The sequence below is a fragment of the Manihot esculenta genome, chromosome 15, assembly GCF_001659605.2.
Source record: "Manihot esculenta cultivar AM560-2 chromosome 15, M.esculenta_v8, whole genome shotgun sequence".
Taxonomy (NCBI): domain Eukaryota; kingdom Viridiplantae; phylum Streptophyta; class Magnoliopsida; order Malpighiales; family Euphorbiaceae; genus Manihot; species Manihot esculenta.
The window spans coordinates 18,169,770-18,195,096 of NC_035175.2; the positions used below are offsets into that span (position 1 = coordinate 18,169,770).

The 25,327-nt window shown below is 38.0% G+C and overlaps 1 protein-coding gene across 1 annotated transcript in view; it reads left to right on the forward strand.

Annotated features, from left to right (window-relative positions):
- Positions 1–316: 316 nt before the first annotated feature.
- LOC110602059 overlaps positions 317–25,327 on the forward strand; it is a gene marked incomplete at its 5' end in the record, with an annotated part of 28,237 nt that continues 3,226 nt past the window's right edge. The window contains 4 exons of the mRNA XM_043951382.1: positions 317–679; positions 752–1,633; positions 2,177–2,283; positions 3,040–3,272. Of these exons, the coding sequence (XP_043807317.1) occupies positions 317–679; positions 752–1,633; positions 2,177–2,283; positions 3,040–3,272 (1,585 nt within the window). The remainder of the gene's footprint in view (positions 680–751; positions 1,634–2,176; positions 2,284–3,039; positions 3,273–25,327) is intronic.

The following is a 25,327-nucleotide window of genomic DNA, read 5'->3' on the forward strand; positions in this document are numbered from 1 at the left end:
TAGTGATGATGAGATATATGCTAATATGACTGAATTGATTGATGCTCATAATGACTGTGATGATTTGGATGTGTTTGTTGATAATGTGTTGCTTGCTGAACGTGGTGAGATGCTTGTTGCTAGGCGTGCTTTGAATATCCAGGTTAAGGAAGAAAGCCTAGAACAACGGGAAAACATATTTCACACTAGGTGTTTGGTTAATGGAAAAGTGTGTACTCTCATTATTGATGGGGGTAGTTGCACAAATGTGGCTAGTGTGTATATGGTGGAGAAATTGGGTTTGGCTTCTATTAAACACCCTAAGCCATACAGATTGCAATGGTTGAATGACTGTGGTGAGGTTAGGGTTACACGCCAAGTGCTTATACCATTTTCTATTGGTAGGTACAAGGATGAGATCTTGTGTGATGTGGTACCTATGCAGGCAAGTCATATGTTGTTGGGTAGGCCGTGGCAATATGATAGAAAAGTCCAACATGATGGGTTCAATAACAAGTACTCCTTTACTTATGAAGGACAGAAGGTTATACTCGCTCCTTTATCACCTCAAGAGGTATATGCTGATCAAATAAAGATGCTAGAGAGGGAGAGGGAGGCTTCGGCCTTGGCTACAAAGGGGAGTGAGAGCTTGAGTTCTGCGGTAAAAATGAGAGAAAAGTGTGAGTCTAAGGGTAAAGAGGCTGGAAAAGAATCAAGACCAATAAATGGCCCATTGGTGAGAGAAAAGATGCAAGAGGGGAAGGCAAAACAGACATTTTATGTGAGAGCGAGAGAGGCTAAGAATGCTATATCTTTAGGGCAGCCCATTTTGCTTATAAGATATAAGGAGATTTTATTTGCTGACACTGATATTAACCTTTCTTCTTTGCCTTCTAGTTTTAAGTCTATGATGCAGGAATTCACTGATGTCTTTCCGGATGAGCTACCTAGTGGATTGCCACCGTTGAGGGGGATTGAGCATCAAATAGATTTCATACCTGGTTCTAGCATTCCAAATAGACCAGCTTACCGAAGCAATCCAATGGAAACAAAGGAAATGCAAAGGCAAATTGACGAGCTTATGGAGAAGGGATTGGTGAGAGAAAGTTTAAGTCCATGTGCTGTTCCTGTGCTGCTTGTTCCAAAGAAGGATGGCACTTGGCGAATGTGTGTTGATTGTAGAGCAGTTAACAAGATCACAGTGAAGTATAGGCATCCTATACCTCGGCTAGATGACATGTTGGATGAGCTTCACGGTGCCAGGTACTTTACAAAAATTGATCTTATGAGTGGATATCATCAGATTAGGATGAAACCTGGTGATGAATGGAAAACTGCATTTAAGACAAAGTATGGTTTGTATGAATGGTTAGTTATGCCTTTTGGTTTGTCAAATGCACCTAGTACGTTTATGAGGCTAATGAATCATGTGTTGCGTGCATACTTAGGAAAATTTGTAGTTGTTTACTTTGATGACATCTTGATCTATAGCAGGTCTCTCGACGAACATATTGAGCATGTTAGGTTGGTTCTGCAGGTTTTGAGGCAAGAGAGCTTATATGCTAAACTTAAGAAGTGCACATTTTGTATAGATAGACTTGTTTTCCTTGGTTTTGTTGTGATTGCACAGGGCATTGAGGTAGATGAAGAGAAGGTGAAAGCTATAAAGGAGTGGCCTATTCCTAAATCTATTTCAGATGTGAGGAGCTTTCATGGCCTTGCAAGCTTTTACAGGAGGTTTGTGCGCGATTTCTCTACGATTGCAGCACCACTCATAGGAATCATTAAGAAGGAAGTTGGGTTCAAATGGGGAGAGGAGCAACAGAAAGCTTTTGACTGCTTAAAAGGGAAGTTAATATCTGCTCCTATATTATCTTTACCTAACTTTGATAAAACTTTTGAAATTGAGTGTGATGCTTCTGGTGTAGGTATTGGGGCTGTGTTGATGCAAGAGAAGAAACCAATAGCCTATTTCAGCGAGAAGTTGAACGGAGCACATCTTAATTATTCAACCTATGAAAAGGAGTTGTATGCCTTGGTGAGAGCACTGGACGTGTGGCAACACTATCTCCTGCCCAAGGAGTTCGTGATACATACGGATCATGAGTCCTTAAAACACTTGAAGGGACAAGGCAAGTTGAATAAGAGGCATGGTAAGTGGGTTGAGTTTATTGAACAATTCCCATATGTGATTAAGTATAAGCATGGGAAAAACAATGTGGTTGCAGATGCTTTGTCTAGGAGGTATGCTTTAATTAATGCTGTGAGTTCTAAATTGCTTGGTTTTGCGCATGTTAAAGACTTGTACATTAATGATGTTGATTTCGGCAATGTGTTTGTGGCTTGTGAGCATGGAGCTTTTAACTCTTTTTATAGGCATGATGGTTACTTGTTTAAGGGTAAGAAATTGTGTGTACCTAGATGCTCTATGCGTGATCTGCTTGTGCTTGAATCTCATTGCGGTGGTTTGATGGGGCATTTTGGAGTACATAAGACTTATGACACCTTATTTGAGCATTTTTATTGGCCTTCAATGCGCAAAGACGTTGAGAAAGTGTGTGCTTCTTGTATTGCATGTAGACAGGCAAAGTGTAAGTCTATGCCTCATGGTCTTTATATGCCTTTACCTGTTCCTAGTTCACCTTGGATGGATATTTCTATGGACTTTGTGCTTGGCTTACCTAGGACTAGGCGTGGTAGAGATAGCATATTTGTTGTTGTCGACAGGTTTAGCAAGATGGCTCACTTCATTCCTTGCCATAAAACTGATGACGCCATCAATGTCGCTGACTTGTTCTTCCGGGAAGTGGTTCGACTTCATGGAGTGCCAAGGACAATTGTGTCAGATAGAGATACAAAGTACCTTTCGCATTTTTGGAAAGTATTGTGGGGTAAGTTGGGTACTAAACTCTTATATTCTACTACTTGTCATCCACAGACAGATGGCCAAACAGAGGTGGTGAATAGAACTCTTGGTACCTTACTCAGAGCTATAGTGGGTAAGAATTTGAACCCTTGGGAAGATTGCTTGCCTTTCATTGAGTTTGCATATAACCGTAGCATACATTCTTCTACGGGGTTTTCTCCATTTGAGCTTGTTTATGGTTTTAACCCACTAACTGTACTTGATCTTGTTCCTTTACCTTTACATGAGCTTGCTAGTTTAGATGGTGCTAAAAAGGCAGAATTGGTGAAGTCCTTACATGAGAAGGCTAGGTCTAACATAGAAAAGAGGAACAAGGTGTATGCTGACAGGGCAAATAGGAGACGGAAGAAAGTAGTGTTTGTTCCTGGTGATTGGGTTTGGGTGCACTTCCGAAAGGAACGATTTCCAAATCAGAGGAAGAATAAGCTGGATGCTCGTGGTGATGGTCCATTTCAAGTCTTAGAGCGAATCAATGACAATGCTTATAAAATAGACTTGCCAGGTGAGTATGGGGTTAGTGCTACCTTTAATGTGTCTGACTTGTCTCCTTTTGACTATGTTCCAGATTTAAGGACAAATCTTTTCGAGGAAGGAGGGAATGATACGAACCAGCAAACCCAATCACATGAGAATCAAGGAAGCAAGGATCCATTGGTGCTTCCTAGTGGACCAGTGACAAGGAGCAAAGCTAAGAAGCTTGAAGCAGCTATGAACTTACACATTCAAGAACAAGTAACACAAGAATTGATTGAGCTTGCCTTTGGCAAATGTCTCGTGAAGCTTGAAGACACACCTAAGCTACTCACCTTGCTTAAGGTGTGTAATGGAGATAGCACTGTCTAATTTATTCAGCATTGATATGATGGGCTTGCTATATTTTTATGATTTAACACTTGTTTTATTTTAGCTTTGTTTGGGCTTGTATTCTGGCCATATTTTATCTTTTAAGTTTTAGAGTGTTGGGCCATGTTTTGGGCTTATGTTTTAATACTTATGCGTTATTTTAGTGTGTGATTGGGCTTGGGCCTTAGGTGTTTATCAAATCTTTGGATTCCGTATCTACTTGTGCGTGTGGGTTTGAGGCTTGTGCCATAGGGTTCCGCGTCAGTTGGTATCAGAGCCGAAGTGAGGTAAATTCTGATTTATCTTAGGATCTAGGGTTTTTGAGTTTTCATTTTCTTCCTAGTTGTTTTCGGTGAAAGCTTGTGTGTCCATGACTGCACCTTCTTAATTATTAATCATAAAAAAAGAATTCGAAATCCAAAAAAAAAAAAAAATCGCCTTTGCCTTATTTTTACCTTGATCTGGCCGAAATTGTGATATGCTTCCTTTTTCATCTATATTGCCATAACTATCTCAATTAATTGCAGTAATTTATGGGAATCAATTTGAATTTTGAATTTTGAATCAGGTCGAATCCGGATTAGGAGATAAAAGAAATTCTGCCTATTTCATAAAGTGCACATTTAGGGCAATTGCATCTAAATTGATTTGATGTCAAATCCTTCTTTTAACAACAGAATTTTCGTCCATGTTTCTGATCTGAGAGAAATTTACATTTTTCTTTTCTGATTCTATTTGTGGGGTTTTGATACTTTCCTTTTTGGGTAGATTTAAGTAGATCCATACTTAATTTGCGTTGAAGTGAATTAAATGCAATATTTTTTTGTCCAGGTTCGTTTTTATTTGATTCCTAAGTTTCTTTTTTGGTTTAAGCTTGCTTTTGCTTCCTTTACATTGCTGGAGTATTATTTGCTTGTGTCTATACTCTAGGTGATATTTTTCAAGTAGCACAAAACCTAGTTCATTTGTTACTTTCCAAATTGTCAGTGTCTTCTTTCTAGTATTTGCGCGTTTCCTTCTTTCTTTAGGATTTCTTATTTGTTTCATGAAACGCACATTGTGGTTAGTTGGTTGACCTTAGTTTCTGAAGTGCAATTGAAGAATCAACAAAAGAATGGTAAGAGTACAAACACTTGAGTACTTTCTTTTTTAACACAATATTTGCTAGTCCTTTTTGTTCTTTGTTGATTTAAGGTAGCATGAGTAAACACAAGAATGTGGTGGATCGTACCGATGCAAGTGAATCGAATATGGGTAACGATTATAAGCTCTTTAACAAGTCAGTCAGGGGTGAGTTACAAAGGCTCAATAAGACTCTTGAGAGGTTAACTGAAACTATGGATATCTCACATTGTTAACTGAAACTATGTCTCACAAGCTTCCACTTCTACAAGGATATCTCAAAGAACTCTTAATTGCAATAATGACTGTGATGATTCGGATGTGTTGATTAATAATGTGTTGCTTGCTGCACATTGTGAGATGCTTGTTGCTAGGCGTGCTCTGAATATGCAGGTTAAGAAAGAAAGCCTAGAACAACGGGAAAACATATTTCACACTAGGTGTTTGGTTAATGGAAAATTGTGTACTCTCATTATTGATGGAGGTAGTTGCACAAATGTGGCTAGTGTGTATATGGTGGAGAAATTGGGGTTGGCTTCTATTGAACACCCTAAGCCATACAGATTGCAAAGGTTGAATGATTGTGGTGAGGTTAGGGTTACACGCCAGGTGGTTATACCATTTTCTATTGGTAGGTACAAGTATGAGATATTGTGTGATGTGGTACCTATGCAGGCAAGCCATATGTTGTTGGGTAGGCCGTGGCAACATGATAAAAAGGTGCAACATGATGGGTTCAATAACAAGTACTCCTTCACTCATGAAGGACAGAAGGTTATACTCGCTCCTTTATCACCTCAAGAGGTATATGTTGATCAAATAAAGATGCTGGAGAGGGAGAGGGAGGCTTCGGCCTTGGCCACAAAGGGGAGTGAGAGCTTGAATTCTGCGGAAAAGATGAGAGAAAAGAGTGAGTTTGAGGGTAAAGAGGCTGCAAAAGAGTCAAGACTAGTTCAAGGAGGGAAGGTGGAGAAAGAAAAGGAGAAAGAAGAGGCTAAAGTTCCCATCTCAACTTCCATAGAGATTGAAATTAAAGAGGAAGTTGTAATGCATGAATCTAATGTAGTTGTTGTTGAGAATTCCATCAATAAACTTATAGAAGAGGTTGTGATTGATGAGGGACATGGGGAGCACGTGATTGATGAGGTGGAGGAGACGAATGAGACTGTTTTGGAAGTTGTAGAGGAGAATGGGTCACATCCACAAGATCTTTCTATGACTAAAATTTTTATGCCTAGTTCATTTATTCTTGATGTGCAGGTTGTTGATGAAAACATTCATGACGAAAGTTTTATCCTATTTCCACCTATTCAAAAGGAGGTCTTTGAAGATACATTGGTTCCTAAAGCTTCCTTTTTTTACATAAATATCCGCAAGATTCGAGGACGATTCTTTTCTAAAGAAGGAGAGAATGATACGGATCCAATAGGGCAAATTTCTTACAATGGTGTGGAGCAAACTTATGTCATTCAAATGTATCTAAAAGGAGTTCAAAATCATATTCATATGATCCATATATATTTGGGACGTACTTCAACTCATATGGGACAGATTTGGTGCAACACTTGCAATCATAGGTTTAGGGAGCCTAATCAAACCTATGGCTTGAAACTACACAAAGGGAAGCCTAAAGTGAAGATCAACTAAGACATTTGTGAAGATTCAGCTCTGTTATGATGGGCTTGCTATATTTTTATTATTTAACACTTGTTTTATTTTAGCTTTGTTTGGGCTTGTATTCTGGCCATACTTTATCTTTTAAGTTTTAGAGTGTTGGGCCATATTTTGGGCTTATGTTTTAATATTATGTGTTATTTTAGTGTGTGATTGGGCTTGGACCTTATGTGTTTAAGTCAGGTCCAAGAAGTGTCTTAGGGTTTCATTTGTTTTTCTCCTTACTACATAAGGATAAGAAACAATTGTAAGAGGCAGCTTTTAATCAAACCTTTTAGAATTTCTTTCATGCCTTTGGCGTGTATTGCTTTGAGTGAGAGTGAGGATTTGCTTTCATCAATTGCACCAGGAATCTTGGCTAACTTATCAACTATCCGTTGTGGCGTTTGTCGGATTCTCATCTAAATCCTTCGATCATTGGTGTTTCAGCTTCTCTAAGTGTGGGGTGCTGATGCGGAACCCAGGACCAACTTGTGATCAAAAACCCCGTCACACAACTTGATAGAGAACAAGACAAAGATATCTTCCAGAAGGTTGCTCTACCACACCCCTAACCAACGAATGTGATTAGAAACATGGATAATCAAGCAAAGGTTGCTCTAGCACACCCCTAACCAACCATGTGATTAGAAACATAGATAATCAAGCGATTCCAGCTTCGAGAACGCCACAAGAAATTCTTGATAAGTTAACTAAGCATGGAGGAAATCCATATCAGAACGCCACAAGGTTAAACCTTGATAAGTTACCAAATAATGGAGAAGAACCAAATATTGTTCAAAAAATCATTTTTATTCACTGCCTCCTCATGGCTGCCACCTTAAGGGTGTTTTTATAGCCTTCAAACCCTAATTCTATTGTAGGAAGGTGTAATTACAATATAGGAAGGGTATCTAGTCAAATAGTCAAATCTGGATTACATTAAAGATCATTTTCCTAAATTATCTTGGAGAAATCTCCTTCCTAAATGGGCTGCACGAATTTGGCTTCTAATATAGGCCAAATTAATTTAAAATAAATCCCACAAAATACTAAAATACCAAAATAATAAAACTGGCCTAAATGCAATTTGGCCATACATGCATTACGCGATCTGAAATTGTGTTGTGCGTCCACATGTGTTGAAGAGAGTCTGATTTGTTTCCTTATTCTCCCATGCTTCCCAAATATAGTTCTCATCTCGTAACCCTTGAATTAAGCGATAGTAAATCCTTCGATCATTGGTGTTTCAGCTTCTCTAAGTGTGGGGTGCAATAGGAGGTGGGTTTATCAAATCTTTGGATTCCATATCTACTTGTGCGTGTGGATTTGAGGCTTGTGCCATAGGGTTCCGCGTCAGTTGGTATCAGAGCCAAAGTGAGGTAAATTCTGATTTATCTCAGGATCTAGAGTTTTTTTTAGTTTTCCTTTTCTTTCTTGTTGATTTCATTGAAAGCTTGTGTATTCATGGCTGCACCTTCTTGATAAATTATCACACAATCTCTTTTGGAAGAAAAATTGAACAATGCGCATGTGTGTTGATTATCGTGCGATCAACAAAATCACTGTAAAGTATCGCCATCCTATTCCTAGATTAGATGATATGCTTGAAGAATTATGTGGTGTTGTTTTCTTTACAAAAATTGATTTGAAAAGCGGTTATCATCAAATTAGGATGAAGTTAGGTGATGAGTGGAAAACTGCCTTTAAGACAAAATATGGTTTATATGAATGGTTAGTGATGCCTTTTGGCTTAACTAATGCACCTAGCACATTTATGAGATTGATGAACCATGTTTTGCGTGATTACCTAGGTAAGTTTGTGGTTGTGTATTTTGATGATATATTGATTTATAGCCGAAACATGGATGACCACATAAGGAATGTTGAACTTGTTTTACTGAAGTTGCGTGAACATGAATTGTATGCTAATATTAAGAAATGCACATTTTGTACTGATAGTGTCATATTCCTAGGATTTACTATTAGTTCACGTGGAGTTGAGGTAGATACTGAAAAGGTTAAGGCTATCCAAGAATGGCCTACACCTAAGAATGCTAATGAGGTGAGATCCTTTCATGGATTAGCAAGCTTCTATAGGAGGTTTGTTAGAGATTTCAGCACTATTGGTGCACCTCTAAATGAGATCATTAAAAAGGCTGTAGGATTTAAATGGGATAAAGAACAGGAACTTGCATTTAACACATTAAAGGAAAAACTTATTACTGCTCCTGTTTTAAGGTTACCTGATTTTTCTAAAACCTTTGAAATTGAATGTGATGCTTCTGGGATTGGTATTGGTGTTGTTCTTATGCAGGAAGGCCGACCCATAGCATATTTCAGTGAGAAGCTAGGTGGCGCACATTTGAACTGTTCCACTTATGATAAAGAGTTCTACGCACTGATTAGGGCTCTTGAAGTTTGGGAACTCTACTTGCTGCCTAATGAGTTTGTGATTTATACCGACCATCAGTCTCTCAAACACTTGAAGGGACAAGGGAAGTTGAACAAGCAGCATGGTAAGTGGGTTGAATATCTCGAAATCTTTCCTTATGTGATTAAATACAAGCAAGGTAAAGAGAACGTGGTTGCTGATGCATTATCTAGACGTTATGCATTGACTTCCATGCTTAGTTCTAAGTTGTTAGGGTTTGAGCATTTGAAAGATATGTATGAGAATGATACTGATTTTTCTGATGTATTTAAGGCATGTGAACATGGGGCGTTTAACAAGTTTTATTTGCATGATGGGTTTCTTTTTAGGGGGAAACAAATATGCATACCCAAGTGTTCAGTGCGTGAGTTGTTTGTTAGAGAATCGCATTCAGGAGGGTTAATGAGAGATTTTGGTGTGCAAAAGACTTCAGACATGTTGAATGAACACTTTTATTGGCCTAATATGCAAAAATATGTAGAGAAAGTTTGTGCTCAATGCTTTGCATGTAAACAGGCTAAATCTAAGTTCTTGCCACATGGGTTGTATACCCCTTTGCCTGTACCTACTGAACCTTGGACTGATATATCTATGGATTTTGTGATAGGTTTTGACGCGGAACTCTATGGCACAAGCCTCAAACTACAGCAATCAATTGAGATAGGTACGGAAATATAGATACAATCACAATTTCTGCCAGAACAAGATAAGGCAAAGGGAATTTTTTTTTTTTTTTTAATTTTTTTTTTTGTATTGCGATTTTTTTTTTTTGTGATGCACGAAGAAAAGGAAAACTCAGAAAAAAAACGCACACGCACAAATACCAACTGACGCGGAACCCTATGGCACAAGCCTCAAACCCACACGCACAAGTAGATAACGGAATCCAAAGATCTGATAAACTCACCTCCTATGGCACCCCAAACTTAGAGAAGCTGAAACACCAATGATCGAAGGATTTTGATGAGAATCCGACAAACGCCACAACGAATAGTTGATAAGTTAGCCAAGATTCCTGGTGCAATTGATGAAAGCAAATCCTCACTCTCACTCAAAGCAATACACGCCAAAGGCATGAAAGAAATTCTGAAAAGTTTGATTAAAAGCTCCTCTTACAATTGTTTATTATCCTTATATAGTAAGGAGAAAAACAAATAAAACCCTAAGACACTCTTCTTGGGCCTGACTTAAACACATAAGACCCAAGCCTAATCACACACTAAAATAACACATAGGTATTAAAATATAAGCCCACAACATGGGCCAACACTCTAAAACTTAAAAAATAAAATATGGCCAGAATACAAGCCCAAACAAAACTAAAATAAAACAAGTGTTTAAATAATAAAACTAGCAAGCCCATCATAACAAAGTTGAATCTTCACAAAAGCCTTACTTGATCTTCACTTTAGGCTTTCCTTTATGTAGTTTTAGCCCATAGGTTTGATTAGGCTCCCTCAGCCTATGATTGCAGGTGTTGCACCAAATCTGTCCCATATGAATTGAAGCACGCCCCAAATATATATGGATTATATGAATATGATTTTGAACTACTCTTGGATCCATTGGAATGATATAAGTTTGCTCCACACCATTGTTAGAAATTTGTCCTATTGGATCCGTATCAGGTTTACCTAGGACAAAAAGAGGTAGAGATTTAGTGTTTGTTGTTGTAGATCGCTTTAGTAAGATGGCACATTTTATTCCATGTCATAAAACTGATGATGCAACGAACATAGCTGATTTGTTTTTCAAGGAAGTAGTCCGTTTGCATGGTATACCTAGGACTATTGTTTCTGATAGAGATTCTAAGTTCCTTAGTCATTTTTGGCATGTTTTGTGGGGGAAATTGGGTACTAAACTTTTATTTTCAACTACTTGTCATCCACAAACAGATGGCCAAACTGAAGTTGTGTATGGTTTTAATCCATTAACTGTATTAGATTTAATGCCTTTACCTTTGAACGAGCTGTCTAATTTAGATGGAAAAGCGAAGGCTGAAATGGTTAAATCAATACACATGAAAGCGTGATACGGATCCAATAGGGCAAGTTTCTAACAATGGTGTGGAGCAAACTTATGTCATTCAAATGGATCTAAAAGGAGTTCAAAATCATATTCATATGATCCATATATATTTGGGGCATGCTTCAACTCATATGGGACAGATTTGGTGCAACACTTGCAATCATAGGCTTAGGGGGCCTAATCAAACCCATGGGCTAAAACTACACAGAGGGAAGCCTAAAGTGAAGATCAAGGCTTTTGTGAAGATTCAGCTTTGTTATGATGGGCTTGCTATATTTTTATTATTTGAACACTTGTTTTATTTTAGCTTTGTTTGGGCTTGTATTCTGGCCATATTTTATCTTTTAAGTTCTAGAGTGTTGGGCTATATTTTGGGCTTATGTTTTAATACTTGTGTTATTTTAGTGTGTGATTGGGCTTGGGCCTTATGTGTTTAAGTCAGGCCCAAGAAGAGCGTTTTAGGGTTTTATTTGTTTTTCTCCTTACTATATAAGGATAAGAAACAATTGTAAGAGGGAGCTTTTAATCAAACTTTTCAGAATTATTTTCATGCATTTGGCGTGTATTGCTTTGAGTGAGAGTGAGGTTTTGCTTTCATCAATTGCACCAGGAATCTTGGCTAACTTATCAACCATTTGTTGTGGCGTTTGTCAGATTCTCATGTAAATCCTTCAATCATTGGTGTTTCAGCTTCTCTAAGTTTGGGGTGCCATAGGAGGTGGGTTTATCAAATCTTTGGATTCCATATCTACTTGTGCGTGTGGGTTTGAGGCTTGTGCCATAGGGTTCCGCGTCAAAGCGCGTGAGCATGTTGAGAAGCGTAACAAAATGTATGAGAAACAGGCCAATAAGGGTCGCAAGAAAGTTGTATTCAGACCAGGTGATTGGGTTTGGATGCATATGCGAAAGGAAAGGTTTCCACTTCAAGCGAAATCAAAACTCGATGCACGAGGGGATGGACCATATCAAGTGCTGGAACGGATCAATAACAATGCATACATAATTGATCAGCCAGGTGAGTTTGGTGTAAGTGCTACCCTTAATGTTTCTGATTTGTCTCCTTTTGATTTTGGTACAGATTCGAGGACGAATCGTTTTCAAGAGGGAGGGGATGATGTAAGCACGACCAACAACACCAAAAATGATGAGCTAGCATTGCCTCAAGGACCAATTACAAGGTTGAGATCCAAGAGGATGAAGGAAGCACTTCAAGGATTCATGAAGCAATATGTTAAAGCTTTGCAAGTTCATTTTGAAGTTGAAGAACAATCTGGCCATTCCAAGTCAATTAGACCGAATGTATCCTTATTGACAATCTAAATTTTGTATTTATAGTAGGTAGTTATTTAGTAGTTGGTAGTGATGTAAGCACGACCAACAGCACCAAAAATGATGAGCTAGCATTGCCTCAAGGACCAATTACAAGGCTGAGATCCAACAGGTTGAAGGAAGCACTTCAAGGATTCATGAAGGAATATGTTGAAGCTTTGCAAGTTCATTTTGTAGTTGAAGAACAATCTGGCCATTCCAAGTCAATTAAGCCAAATGTGTCCTTATTGACAATTCAAATTTTGTATTTATACTGGATAGTGGCATAGATCATGGGTCCATGCATAGTTGTGGGAAGTGGCAAAGATCATGGGTCTTAATTTAGGCTATATAAAGCATCTCTTTTTCTATTGTAGACACAGATTATCAATTATTCAATACAATTGCTTTATGCGATTCTTCTTTGAGAGCTTAAGAGAGATCTTGGTTCTTGACATTGCATCACGAATAAGGTTTGATACTAACTTGTATGTTTCTTATTCTTGCTGCTCTTAAAATCAATCCATTATAAGTGTTCTTAATTGCGTGTTAATTAAGGGTGCTTTAGATTGGGGAATTATTTTCTGAATTAAGTTCTTTTTACTAGGGTATGTGTCGTTTCAGTCTCTAATAGGCTGGGGTTCCGCATCAATTGGTATCAGAGCTAGGCTTAGTAACAATTACTTAACTATCCTTTGCGTCTTTGCATTCAATTTTGTCCATTATTGGCTGAATATATCACTTTGGAAATCTGGTTTGGGATACCTATTAGAGTCAAATACATTGTTTGGTTGCTGTTCAAATCAAATTTTACCCTAAATTGTTGTTTAGGAGGAATTACTATCTTTAGTGATTTGGTTTATGCTTTCTGCCCTAATTCATATGCTGCTATTCTAATACTCTTAGAATACTATTTCCAGTGTTTTACTTCTGTCCATATAAAAAAAAAAAAAAAAAAAAAAAACCAAAACAAGAAGAAAAAAAAAAATTTCTGCCACTTTGGGTCATTTGTTCAAACTTCATTCTGATTGATATCTACTGATATAAATCATATTTCATATACCTTGAACATATTTCTGGGCTTGGAATTCGAAATACATATTTGGGGTAGGTTTATGGCAAATTTGGGTAATATTTTCACAAAACAGTTGTACTTAATACTTACTGTTTTAAGTGTCTATTTTGTTTGCTTGCTTTGAATTGTTTTTGTTGAGTCAATATTAATATCAGTTAACCTAGGATTGCATGCTTAGGGAAAACTTCGTGTTAAGCACATTTGTCTTGTCAATTTTTGATTCTTAGTTGGTCAATTTGGTGTCTTTCTGTTTGTTGGTTCCTTACATTTAGTTTGACAAATTGCACATTGTTGAACATCTAATTACACTTAGTACACGAAATTTAACTTTTGTGTGCTAAATCAATCTATTTGTTCATTTTGGTCAGTTTGCATCTAGTGTTGTTTCCTATATTTTCTTCTTAGGTCTTTCCTTGCTTTCCTTATTATTTGAATCATACAAGCTTGGCTTATTGAGTCTTTATTCTGAAGTGCACTTTTGAGATACCAAGTGAGTGCTTGAAAATTAAACACGTGAGTTGAGAGAATTGTGAATTTTTTTCTATAATGTCTGGGCATAATACTGGTGATACTTCTGACCCTACATTTGATCTTAAAGATATATATAAAGCTTTCATGGATAGCTTTCAGAAGCTAAATTCGAGAATGGATAAACTTGAGGACAACCTTAGATCTTCAAAGGGCAAGTCCATTCAGAGGGATGATGATACACACGATCCATCCTATGAAGAGGAAAATGAGGCACAATCAGCCCCTGTCTGAGCCAGAAGGTTCAATGATCGTGTACCATATGTAGATAACAGTATGAACTCCATAAAAATGAAGATTCCAAGCTTCAATGGTAAGGCTGATGTTGATGCCTATTTAGAGTGGGAGCGTAAAGTGGAGATGGTTTTTAACTGTCAAAACTATTCCGACGATAAAAAGGTAAAACTTGCTGCCCTTGAGTTTTCAGATTATGCACTAATATTGATGCAGAACCCAGGACCAACTTGTGATCAAAAACCCCGTCACACAACTTGATAAAGAACAAGACAAAGATATCTTCCAGAAGGTTGCTCTACCACACCCCTAACCAACGAATGTGATTAGAAACATGGATAATCAAGCGAAGGTTGCTCTACCACACCTCTAACCAACCATGTGATTAGAAACATAGATAATCAAGCGATTCCAGCTTCGAGAACGCCACAAGAAATTCTTGATAAGTTAACTAAGCATGGAGGAAATCCATATCAGAACGCCACAAGGTTAAACCTTGATAAGTTACCAAATAATGGAGAAGAACCAAATATTGTTCAAAAAATCATTTTTTATTCACTGTCTTCCCGTGGCTGCCACCTTAAGGGTGTTTTTATAGCCTTCAAACCCTAATTTTATTGTAGGAAGGTGTAATTACAATATAGGAAGGGTATCCAGTGAAATAGTTAAATCTGGATTACGTTAAAGATCATTTTCCTAAATTATCTTGGAGAAATCTCCTTCCTAAATGGGCTGCACGAATTTGGCTTCTAATATAGGCCAAATTAATTTAAAACAAATCCCACAAAATACTAAAATACCAAAATAATAAAACTGGCCTAAATGCAATTTGGCCATACATGCATTACGCGATCTGAAATTGTGTTGTGCGTCCACATGTGTTGAAGAGAGTCTGATTTGTTTCCTTATTCTCCCATGCTTCCCAAATATAGTTCTCATCTCGTAAGCCTTGAATTAAGCGACGGTAACTTGATTTGTCATGATTTGGAGTTTCCCTTTTTAGATCTTTGAAGTATCGTATTATTTCCTTATCCGTATCATTCTCTGCTTCTTCAAAAAGATTCGTCCTCGAATCTTCAACCATAATGATAAGAAAAGAATCGATCGATATTGGATCCTCCTTGAATTCAGTATGATATTTCACGAATAAAACACTAAATTTTGACATCTCTCCTCTTTTTTTCTTTTTTTTTTCTTTTTGAAATCAAACAATTGAAATAATTTTTTTTTTCTTTACTCTTCTTCTTTTTTTTTTCTTATCTCTCACTTTTTTTTTTAAAGAAAAAATCTCACACTAAAATAAAAATAAATTCTCTATTTTTTTTTTTCTTTTTGTTGAGAGAAATTATAAGATAAACTGAAATAAAAAAAAATAGAGAAAAAATAAAAAAAAACTTACGAAATGAATAAATATAGATAAATAGGAATTTATCTATCACCGTGCTCTGATACCAACTGATGCGGAACCCAGGATCAACATGTGATCAAAAACCCCGTCACAGAACTTGATAAAGAACAAGACAAAGATATCTTCCAGAAGGTTGCTCTACCACACCCCTAACCAACGAATGTGATTAGAAACATGGATAATCAAGCGAAGGTTGCTCTACCACACCCCTAACCAACCATGTGATTAGAAACATAGATAATCAAGCGATTCCAGCTTCGAGAACGCCACAAGAAATTCTTGATAAGTTAACTAAGCATGGAGGAAATCCATATCAGAACGCCACAAGGTTAAACCTTGATAAGTTACCAAATAATGGAGAAGAACCAAATATTGTTCAAAAAATCATTTTTTATTCACTGTCTTCCCGTGGCTGCCACCTTAAGGGTGTTTTTATAGCCTTTAAACCCTAATTCTATTGTAGGAAGGTGTAATTACAATATAGTGACGCGGAACCCTATGGCACTTAATCCTCAAACCCCGTCGCACCTCTGATATAGATTCCAAGAACGTGGATAAACCACCCTCTATAGCACCCTAAGCTTAGCGAAGCTAGAACACTAATAACGGAAGGATTTTGTAGAACGGATCAGAAGAACGCCACAATCGAAATTGATAAGTTGGTCTGATTCGTGATGCAATCAATGAAAGAAGCAAACTCTCACTCTCTCAAAGAAGGCCGAAATTTGCATAAAGCAAATCTGAATTAAATTTGTCAAAAAAACAAAAAAAGTGTCTGATATAAGAATTTAAGGCCTTATTTATAGTGTAAGGCAAAAACCTAAACCTAGTTGGAAAAGGAAAACAAATACTAAGTCAGAATTCCTATCCCAACAGGGAAACAAGCTAAAATAACAAAAATAACTGCCAAGTCTTTAAAAACCAACCACATTCTCGTATGCCTCAATAGTTCCAGCAGAAACCACAACCTCAGGGACGAAACCACAACCTGCTTATGGTTCGGGCTGATTCTCCACTATCTTCCTCCATGATGTGCTCCAAAATTAACTTCCACAAAACACAAAAGTATCTTCGGCTAACTGAATGTCGCGAGCGCGACTTTGATAATGGTAGCGAGCGCTACAAATCTTCAATTTGCTTCTGCTTCATCCATGCATACACCCAGCAACGTAATCAGCTTCGAATGACCTTCAAGTTCCTTCTCGCACTTATCCCTAGCAATTTCAGTCATCTCTCTTGTAATAAATTCTTGAATATGCAATCCAAGAGTAACGCCGTACTTCCTTGCTTTATTCCTTGTCAATGGTCCTTGTTGTAGCTCCAAGGGATCCTTGCCTTGCTTCCCATGCTGGTTCACATCATTCTCCCCTTCTTTAAAAAGATTTGTCCTCAAATCACGCGCATCCAGCTTATTCTTCCTTTGATTTGGGAACCTCTCCTTGCGAAAATGCACCCAAACCCACTCTCCAGGAGCAAACACCATCTTCTTGCGACCCCTATTCGCAATATCAGCATACGTCTTGTTCTTTTTCTCCATGTTAGCTCGTGCTTTCTCATGCAAAGCTTTCACCAAGTCAGCTTTCTTCTCTCCATCTAAACTTACAAGTTCATTAGAAGGTAATGGCAAAAGATCAAGAACAGTTAGTGGATTAAAGCCATAAACTAGCTCAAATGGCGAATAACCTGTAGAAGAATGAATAGAACGATTATAAGCAAATTCAATAAAAGGTAAACAATCTTCCCAAGTAGCCAAATTCTTACCCACTATAGATCGCAATAACGTACCAAGAGTACGATTCACAACTTCAGTTTGCCCATCTGTTTGTGGATGACAAGTAGTAGAGAATAAAAGCTTAGTTCCTAGTCTACTCCACAAAACACGCCAAAAATGGGACAAGAACTTTGTATCCCTATCAGAAACAATAGTCCGAGGCACTCCATGTAAGCGCACAACATTGCGAAAGAACAAATCAGCAACAACTTTCGCATCATCAGCTTTATGACATGCAATGAAATGTGCCATCTTACTAAACCTATCAACCACCACAAAAATACTATCTCTACCTCTCTTAGTTCTAGGCAAACCAAGCACAAAATCCATGCTAATATCAATCCAAGGAGAACTAGGTACAGGCAATGGCATATAAAGACCATGAGGCATAGACTTAGATTTCGCCTGTCTACATGCAATACAAGCAGAACATAACTTCCCAACATCCTTACGCATAGATGGCCAATAAAAATGCTCAAACAGAATATCATAAGTCTTAGACACACCAAAATGCCCCATTAAACCACCACAATGAGATTCCAAAACAAGCAATTCACGCATGGAACATCTGGGCACACATAATTTATTTCCCTTAAATAAATATCCCTCATGCCTATAAAATGAATTAAAAGCTCCTTGTTCACATGCAACATAAACATTGCCAAAATCAACATCACCAACATACAAGTTCTTAATATACTCAAATCCAAGCAACTTAGAACTCAAAACAGAAAGTAATGTATATCTCCTAGACAACGCATCAGCAACAACGTTATCTTTACCTTGCTTGTACTTAATCACATATGGAAATCTCTCAATTCGTTCGATCCACTTACCATGCCGTTTGTTCAACTTACCTTGGCCCTTCAAATGCTTGAGGGATTCATGGTCAGTATAAATCACGAACTCCTTTGGCAGCAAGTAATGCTCCCACACGTCCAACGCCCTCACCAAAGCATGTAACTCCTTGTCATATGTAGAATAACTCAGTTGTGCACCATTGAGTTTTTCACTAAAATATGCTATTGGCTTCTTCTCTTGCATCAGCACAGCCCCAATACCTACACCAGAAGCATCACATTCAATCTCAAAAATTGAATCAAAATTAGGCAAAGCTAAGACAGGTGCAGATGTCAACTTCCCTTTCAAATTCTCAAACGCCTTTTGCTGCTCTTCTCCCCACTGAAATCCAACCTCCTTTTTGATAATGCTAGTGAGTGGTGCTGCAATGGTAGAAAAATCCTTCACGAATCTTCTATAGAAACTTGCTAGCCCATGGAAGCTCCTCACTTCAGTCACATTCTTAGGAACAGGCCATTCCTTTATAGCTTTCACTTTCTCTTCATCAACTACTAATCCCTGTGCACTCACAACAAAGCCAAGAAAAACAAGCCTATCCATGCAAAATGTGCATTTCTTAAGCTTGGCATATAAGTTTTCTGTTCTCAAAGCTTCCAACACTATCCTAACATGCTCTAAATGCTCATCTAATGTCTTACTATAGATCAGAATGTCATCAAAATAAACAACAACAAATCTGCCCAAATAAGCTCTCAAAACATGGTTCATTAATCTCATAAATGTACTCGGTGCATTAGACAACCCAAAAGGCATTACTAACCACTCATATAGGCCATATTTTGTTTTAAAAGCTGTTTTCCACTCATCCCCAGGTTTCTTACGAATTTGATGATATCCACTCATAAGATCAATTTTAGTAAAATACCTTGCACCATGTAACTCGTCCAACATGTCGTCAAGTCGTGGAATGGGATGTCGATACTTCACCGTGATCTTATTTACAGCCCTACAATCGACACACATCCTCCACGTGCCATCTTTCTTTGGTACCAGCAAAACAGGAACGGCACAAGGGCTTAAGCTCTCTCTAATCAAGCCTTTCTCCAACAGCTCCTCCACTTGTCGTTGCATCTCCTTGGTCTCCATTGGGTTACTTCGATATGCTGGTCTATTTGGAATCGTCGAACCAGGTATGAAGTCGATTTGGTGTTCAACTCCCCTTAATGGCGGTAAACCACTAGGCAGCTCCTCTGGAAACACATCTTGAAAACCCTGCAACATAGACACAAAACTAGAAGGCAAATGGTCAAGTGAAACATCAACATTAGTAAACAAAGTTTCTTTATATCTAATGAGCAATAACGGCTGCTCGTTAGATATTGCAAATTTAAGCTCTCTTGGTTTCGCATAAAAAGTTTGTTTCACCTTTCCTTGGTTTTCTCTCACCAATGGGCCATTTATTTGATTATTTTCTTTTCTGGCCTCCTTTCCCAATTTCTTCTCACATTCACTCTCCTTATCATGTTCTCTCGCACTTCCCTTAATTTTTAAAGTAGCACCCCTTTTGGTCGAATCTTGCTTTGCTTTTTCATGCATCTTCTGATGATCTTCATACACCTCCAACGGTGATAATGGTACAAGAGTAACCAGCTTTCCTTCATAGGTAAATGTGTACCTATTTGAATACCCATCATGCTGTGCCTTCCTATCAAATTGCCATGGTCTTCCTAACAACATATGGCCAGCTTGCATAGGAACTACATCACACAACACTCCATCTTTATACCAGCCTATAGAGAATGGTATCTTCACTTGTTTAGTAACCTTCACCTCTCCACTATCATTAAACCATTGTAGTCTATATGGATGTGGATGTTTTAAACAAGTCAATTTCAGCTTCTCCACCATTGTCTCACTTGCAGCATTGGTGCAACTACCACTGTCAATGATGAGCATACAAACTTTACCCTCAACTAAACATCTAGTATAAAATATGTTATCTCGTTGCTCTAGACCTTCTTCTTTCACTTGCATATTCAAAGCACGCCTAGCAACTAACATATCACCACGTTCAGCAACCAACGCATTCTCAACTTCTTCTTCACACTCATCAACATCATCAAGCATATCATTCATATCATTATTATCACCATCACTATGGTCAGAATCAGAAACTAAACCCCCATCATCAGTAGCAATCATAACTCTCCTATTTGGACATTGAGATGCAATATGCCCATTTCCTAAACATTTGAAACACTTAATATTTCTACTAGGAGTAGTATTAGGAATACCTGACTGCTGCTTATTTGAACCTCCATTCATCCCTTTTCCACTTGTAGGTGGAGGATTGCTCCTTTGGAAGGAATTCTTGAAATCTCCACCTTTTGAGGGCAAATCATTTGAAGACCCCTTAAAGGTTGAACTACTTCCTCCCATATTCTGGAACTTCCCATATTTGGTGGAGCTCTTGTTCTTGATTTTCCTTTCAATCTTCATGGCCTTCTCAACTAACTCTTCCATGGAATTGTAATCATACATTTCCAGCTCACTTGCAATGTTGGAATTTAGACCTCCCAGAAATCTGGACATTAGCCTGTGTTCATCCTCCTCAATGTCAGCCCTGGCCATGGTCATCTCCATCTCCTTGTGGTATTCTTCAACACTCTTACCACCTTGGACCAGTCTTGCCAACCTATTATACAAATCCCTATAGTAATGAGAAGGAACAAACCTTATTCTCATTAAGTCTTTCAAGGCCTCCCACTCCGGCACGGGTCGCAATCCTTTTCCTCTTCTACTAGACTTGAGTTGATCCCACCAGAATGTAGCATATCCCCTAAATTCCACGGCTGCGATATGGGACTTCTTTTCTTCTGAGTAATTATGACACTCAAAAATTTGTTCCACCTTTCGCTCCCATTCAATGTATTCTTCCGCATTGTTATTCCCTTTAAATTCGGGTACCTTCATCTTGATGGAACTAAGGTCATTGTCAGTCACAATTTGGTAGTTTTCAGCCACCTCTTCCTGATCACCTCGACCTCCTCTTGCTGCTCTCCTAATGACCTCCTCTTCGCCTCCCCTTGGTAAGATTCGTTGTGGTAATCTCACTGGAGGTGCGGGCTGTTGTACCCTCTCCCTCATCATTAGATTCATGTTCTCTTGTAGGGTGGCCATCATTCTTGCCATCTCTTCCATCTTCTCATTACTTTGCTGCATATATGTCTCAAAATTGCTAGAAATTGAAGCAACATCTTTACCATTCCCACTAGTCATGACCACAACAGAGAAACTCACAAGAAACAATTAGTAACTGAAAGAAAGAATTCACAAGTGTTTCGCTCTTACCTCACTATTGCTGATTCTTCGATTGCACTTCAGAACCAAGGTTCACTCACCAATCTGCCAAGTACGTTCAAAAAGGTAGGATCCTAATCCCTAGACACCTAGAAGACAACTTGACAAGTATCCGGAGGCAGCACAAGAACGTTTGCACTACACGATTGAAAACTAAGTATCGAAACAAACAAATGATACTCAGCAATGTAATGGAATTTCAACGCTAGCTCAAAAACAAAATAGAAACAAGAGGGCAATAAAATAGACAATTCTGGTCAGAATGTATCAAAACCAACTCGCTCTTGGTAAGCTGATTTATGGACCTAAATCTTCTACCCCAAACGCTGGTTTGAAGACACCCCAAGAATGCTACTATACTATGCAATTTGAAATAAAAGAACAGCAGCCCCTCAATGGTGGAAAAAATATCTGAAGCAAAATTTTCACTTAATTGTAACCCACCTAGAACTGATCCTTAATACTTAAATAGCAAGACTAAAAAGAAATTTTTTTTGTTGGAGCAATTTTTTTTTTTTTTTTTTTTTTTTTTTTTTTGCTCTCACTATCCCCTTGCTTGGGTCTCAAACAACACCACACGAAATTCTTGAGTGTGTATCAAAAAAAATTCACTAACAGATTCAGTTCGAAGGGAAATAATGGCTGCTAAAAGAAACCGAATTGCCAAATAACAAAATAGCAAGCAACACAATGATTTTGGATGGACAATCCAGGACCTAACAATTGGAATCGAATTGAACAGAAACGAATTGAAGACAATGAACCCTAACGAAATTCGAAACTAAGATACCAAAAAAACGAAAATATAACACAGCCCTAGAAAGACAGATAGATAAAGATTTACCTGTTGTTGGCTCTGATACCAAATGACGCGGAACCCTATGGCACTTAATCCTCAAACCCCGTCGCACCTCTGATATAGATTCCAAGAACGTGGATAAACCACCCTCTATAGCACCCTAAGCTTAGCGAAGCTAGAACACTAATAACGGAAGGATTTTGTAGAACGGATCAGAAGAACGCCACAATCGAAATTGATAAGTTGGTCTGATTCGTGATGCAATCAATGAAAGAAGCAAACTCTCACTCTCTCAAAGAAGCCGAAATTTGCATAAAGCAAATCTGAATTAAATTTGTCAAAAAAACAAAAAAAGTGTCTGATATAAGAATTTAAGGCCTTATTTATAGTGTAAGGCAAAAACCTAAACCTAGTTGGAAAAGGAAAACAAATACTAAGTCAGAATTCCTATCCCAACAGGGAAACAAGCTAAAATAACAAAAATAACTGCCAAGTCTTTAAAAACCAACCACATTCTCGTATGCCTCAATAGTTCCAGCAGAAACCACAACCTCAGGGACGAAACCACAACCTGCTTATGGTTCGGGCTGATTCTCCACTATCTTCCTCCATGATGTGCTCCAAAATTAACTTCCACAAAACACAAAAGTATCTTCGGCTAACTGAATGTCGCGAGCGCGACTTTGATAATGGTAGCGAGCGCTACAAATCTTCAATTTGCTTCTGCTTCATCCATGCATACACCCAGCAACGTAATCAGCTTCGAATGACCTTCAAGTTCCTTCTCGCACTTATCCCTAGCAATTTCAGTCATCTCTCTTGTAATAAATTCTTGAATATGCAATCCAAGAGTAACGCCGTACTTCCTTGCTTTATTCCTTGTCAATGGTCCTTGTTGTAGCTCCAAGGGATCCTTGCCTTGCTTCCCATGCTGGTTCACATCATATAGGAAGGGTATCCAGTGAAATAGTTAAATCTGGATTACGTTAAAGATCATTTTCCTAAATTATCTTGGAGAAATCTCCTTCCTAAATGGGCTGCACGAATTTGGCTTCTAATATAGGCCAAATTAATTTAAAACAAATCCCACAAAATACTAAAATACCAAAATAATAAAACTGGCCTAAATGCAATTTGGCCATACATGCATTACGCGATCTGAAATTGTGTTGTGCGTCCACATGTGTTGAAGAGAGTCTGATTTGTTTCCTTATTCTCCCATGCTTCCCAAATATAGTTCTCATCTCGTAAGTCTTGAATTAAGCGACGGTAACTTGATTTGTCATGATTTGGAGTTTCCCTTTTTAGATCTTTGAAGTATCGTATTATTTCCTTATCCGTATCAAATATGGTGGGATGAGCTTGTGAAATCTAGGAGAAGGAATGGAGAGTTACCCATTGCTAGTTGGGATGAGATGAAGCGAATAATGAGGAAGAAATATGTGCCAATTTATTACCATAGAGATCTCCATCATCAGTTGCAAAGACTAATCCAAGGATCAAAATCTGTTGATGAGTATTATAAGGAGATGGAGTTGCTCCTGATCAAAGCAAACATAGTGGAGGAGGAAGACCAGACTATGGCTCGTTTCTTTGGTGGTCTTAACAAGGAGATTGCTGATGTGGTTGATTTGCAACCATATGTTGATTTGGAAGACTTGGTGAACATTGCAATTAAAGTAGAAAGACAAAGAGGTCGAAATAGATGGGGGAGCAACAGGGCTGCTCAAAACTCCAACAGCAAATGGGGTTCCAAATGGAACACCAAGCCTGATCCTAAAAGGTTTGATAAGTCTTCAACTCAAAAAGGCATCTTACCTTCCAAAGAAACATCCAACTCTCATGGTAAAAATGAATCAGCCCCTAAATCAAATAGAACTAGAGATATTCAGTGCTTTAAATGTAAAGGGCGTGGGCATTATGCCAATGAGTGTGCTAATAAACGTGCTATGATAGTGAGGGGAGATGAGATAGTCTCCGAAAGTGATTCTGATTCTGATGAAGTACCACCTTTAGAAGATTGTTCTGATGTAGAGATAGAAGAGTATCCTGTTCAAGGAGAGTCCTTAGTGATATTGCGTACTTTAAATGTTTCTATTAAAGAAGAGGGACTTGAACAGCGTGAAAACATCTTTCACACTCATTGTATGTGATACGGATAAGGAAATATTACGATACTTCAAAGATTTAAAAAGGGAAACTCCAAATCATGACAAATCAAGTTACCATCGCTTAATTCAAGGCTTACGAGATGAGAACTATATTTGGGAAGCATGGGAGAATAAGGAAACAAATCAGACTCTCTTCAACACATGTGGACGCACAACACAATTTCAGATCGCGTAATGCATGTATGGCCAAATTGCATTTAGGCCAGTTTTATTATTTTGTGGGATTTGTTTTAAATTAATTTGGCCTATATTAGAAGCCAAATTCGTACAGCCCATTTAGGAAGGAGATTTCTCCAAGATAATTTAGGAAAATGATCTTTAATGTAATCCAGATTTGACTATTTGACTAGATACCCTTCCTATATTGTAATTACACCATCCTACAATAGAATTAGGGTTTGAAGGCTATAAAAACACCCTTAAGGTGGCAGCCACGAGAAGACAGTGAATAAAAATGATTTTTTGAACAATATTTGGTTCTTCTCCATTATTTGGTAACTTATCAAGGTTTAACCTTGTGGCGTTCTGATATGGATTTCCTCCATGCTTAGTTAACTTATCAAGAATTTCTTGTGGCGTTCTCGAAGCTGGAATCGCTTGATTATCTATGTTTCTAATCACATGGTTGGTTAGGGTGTGGTAGAGCAACCTTCGGTTGATTATCCATGTTTCTAATCACATTCGTTGGTTAGGGGTGTGGTAGAGCAACCTTCTGGAAGATATCTTTGTCTTGTTCTCTATCAAGTTGTGTGACGGGGTTTTTGATCACAAGTTGGTCCTGGGTTCCGCATCAGTTGGTATCAGAGCCAAAATGAGGTAAATTCTTATTTATCTCAGGATCTAGAGTTATTTTTTTGAGTTTTCCTTTGTCTTTCTTGTTGATTTCG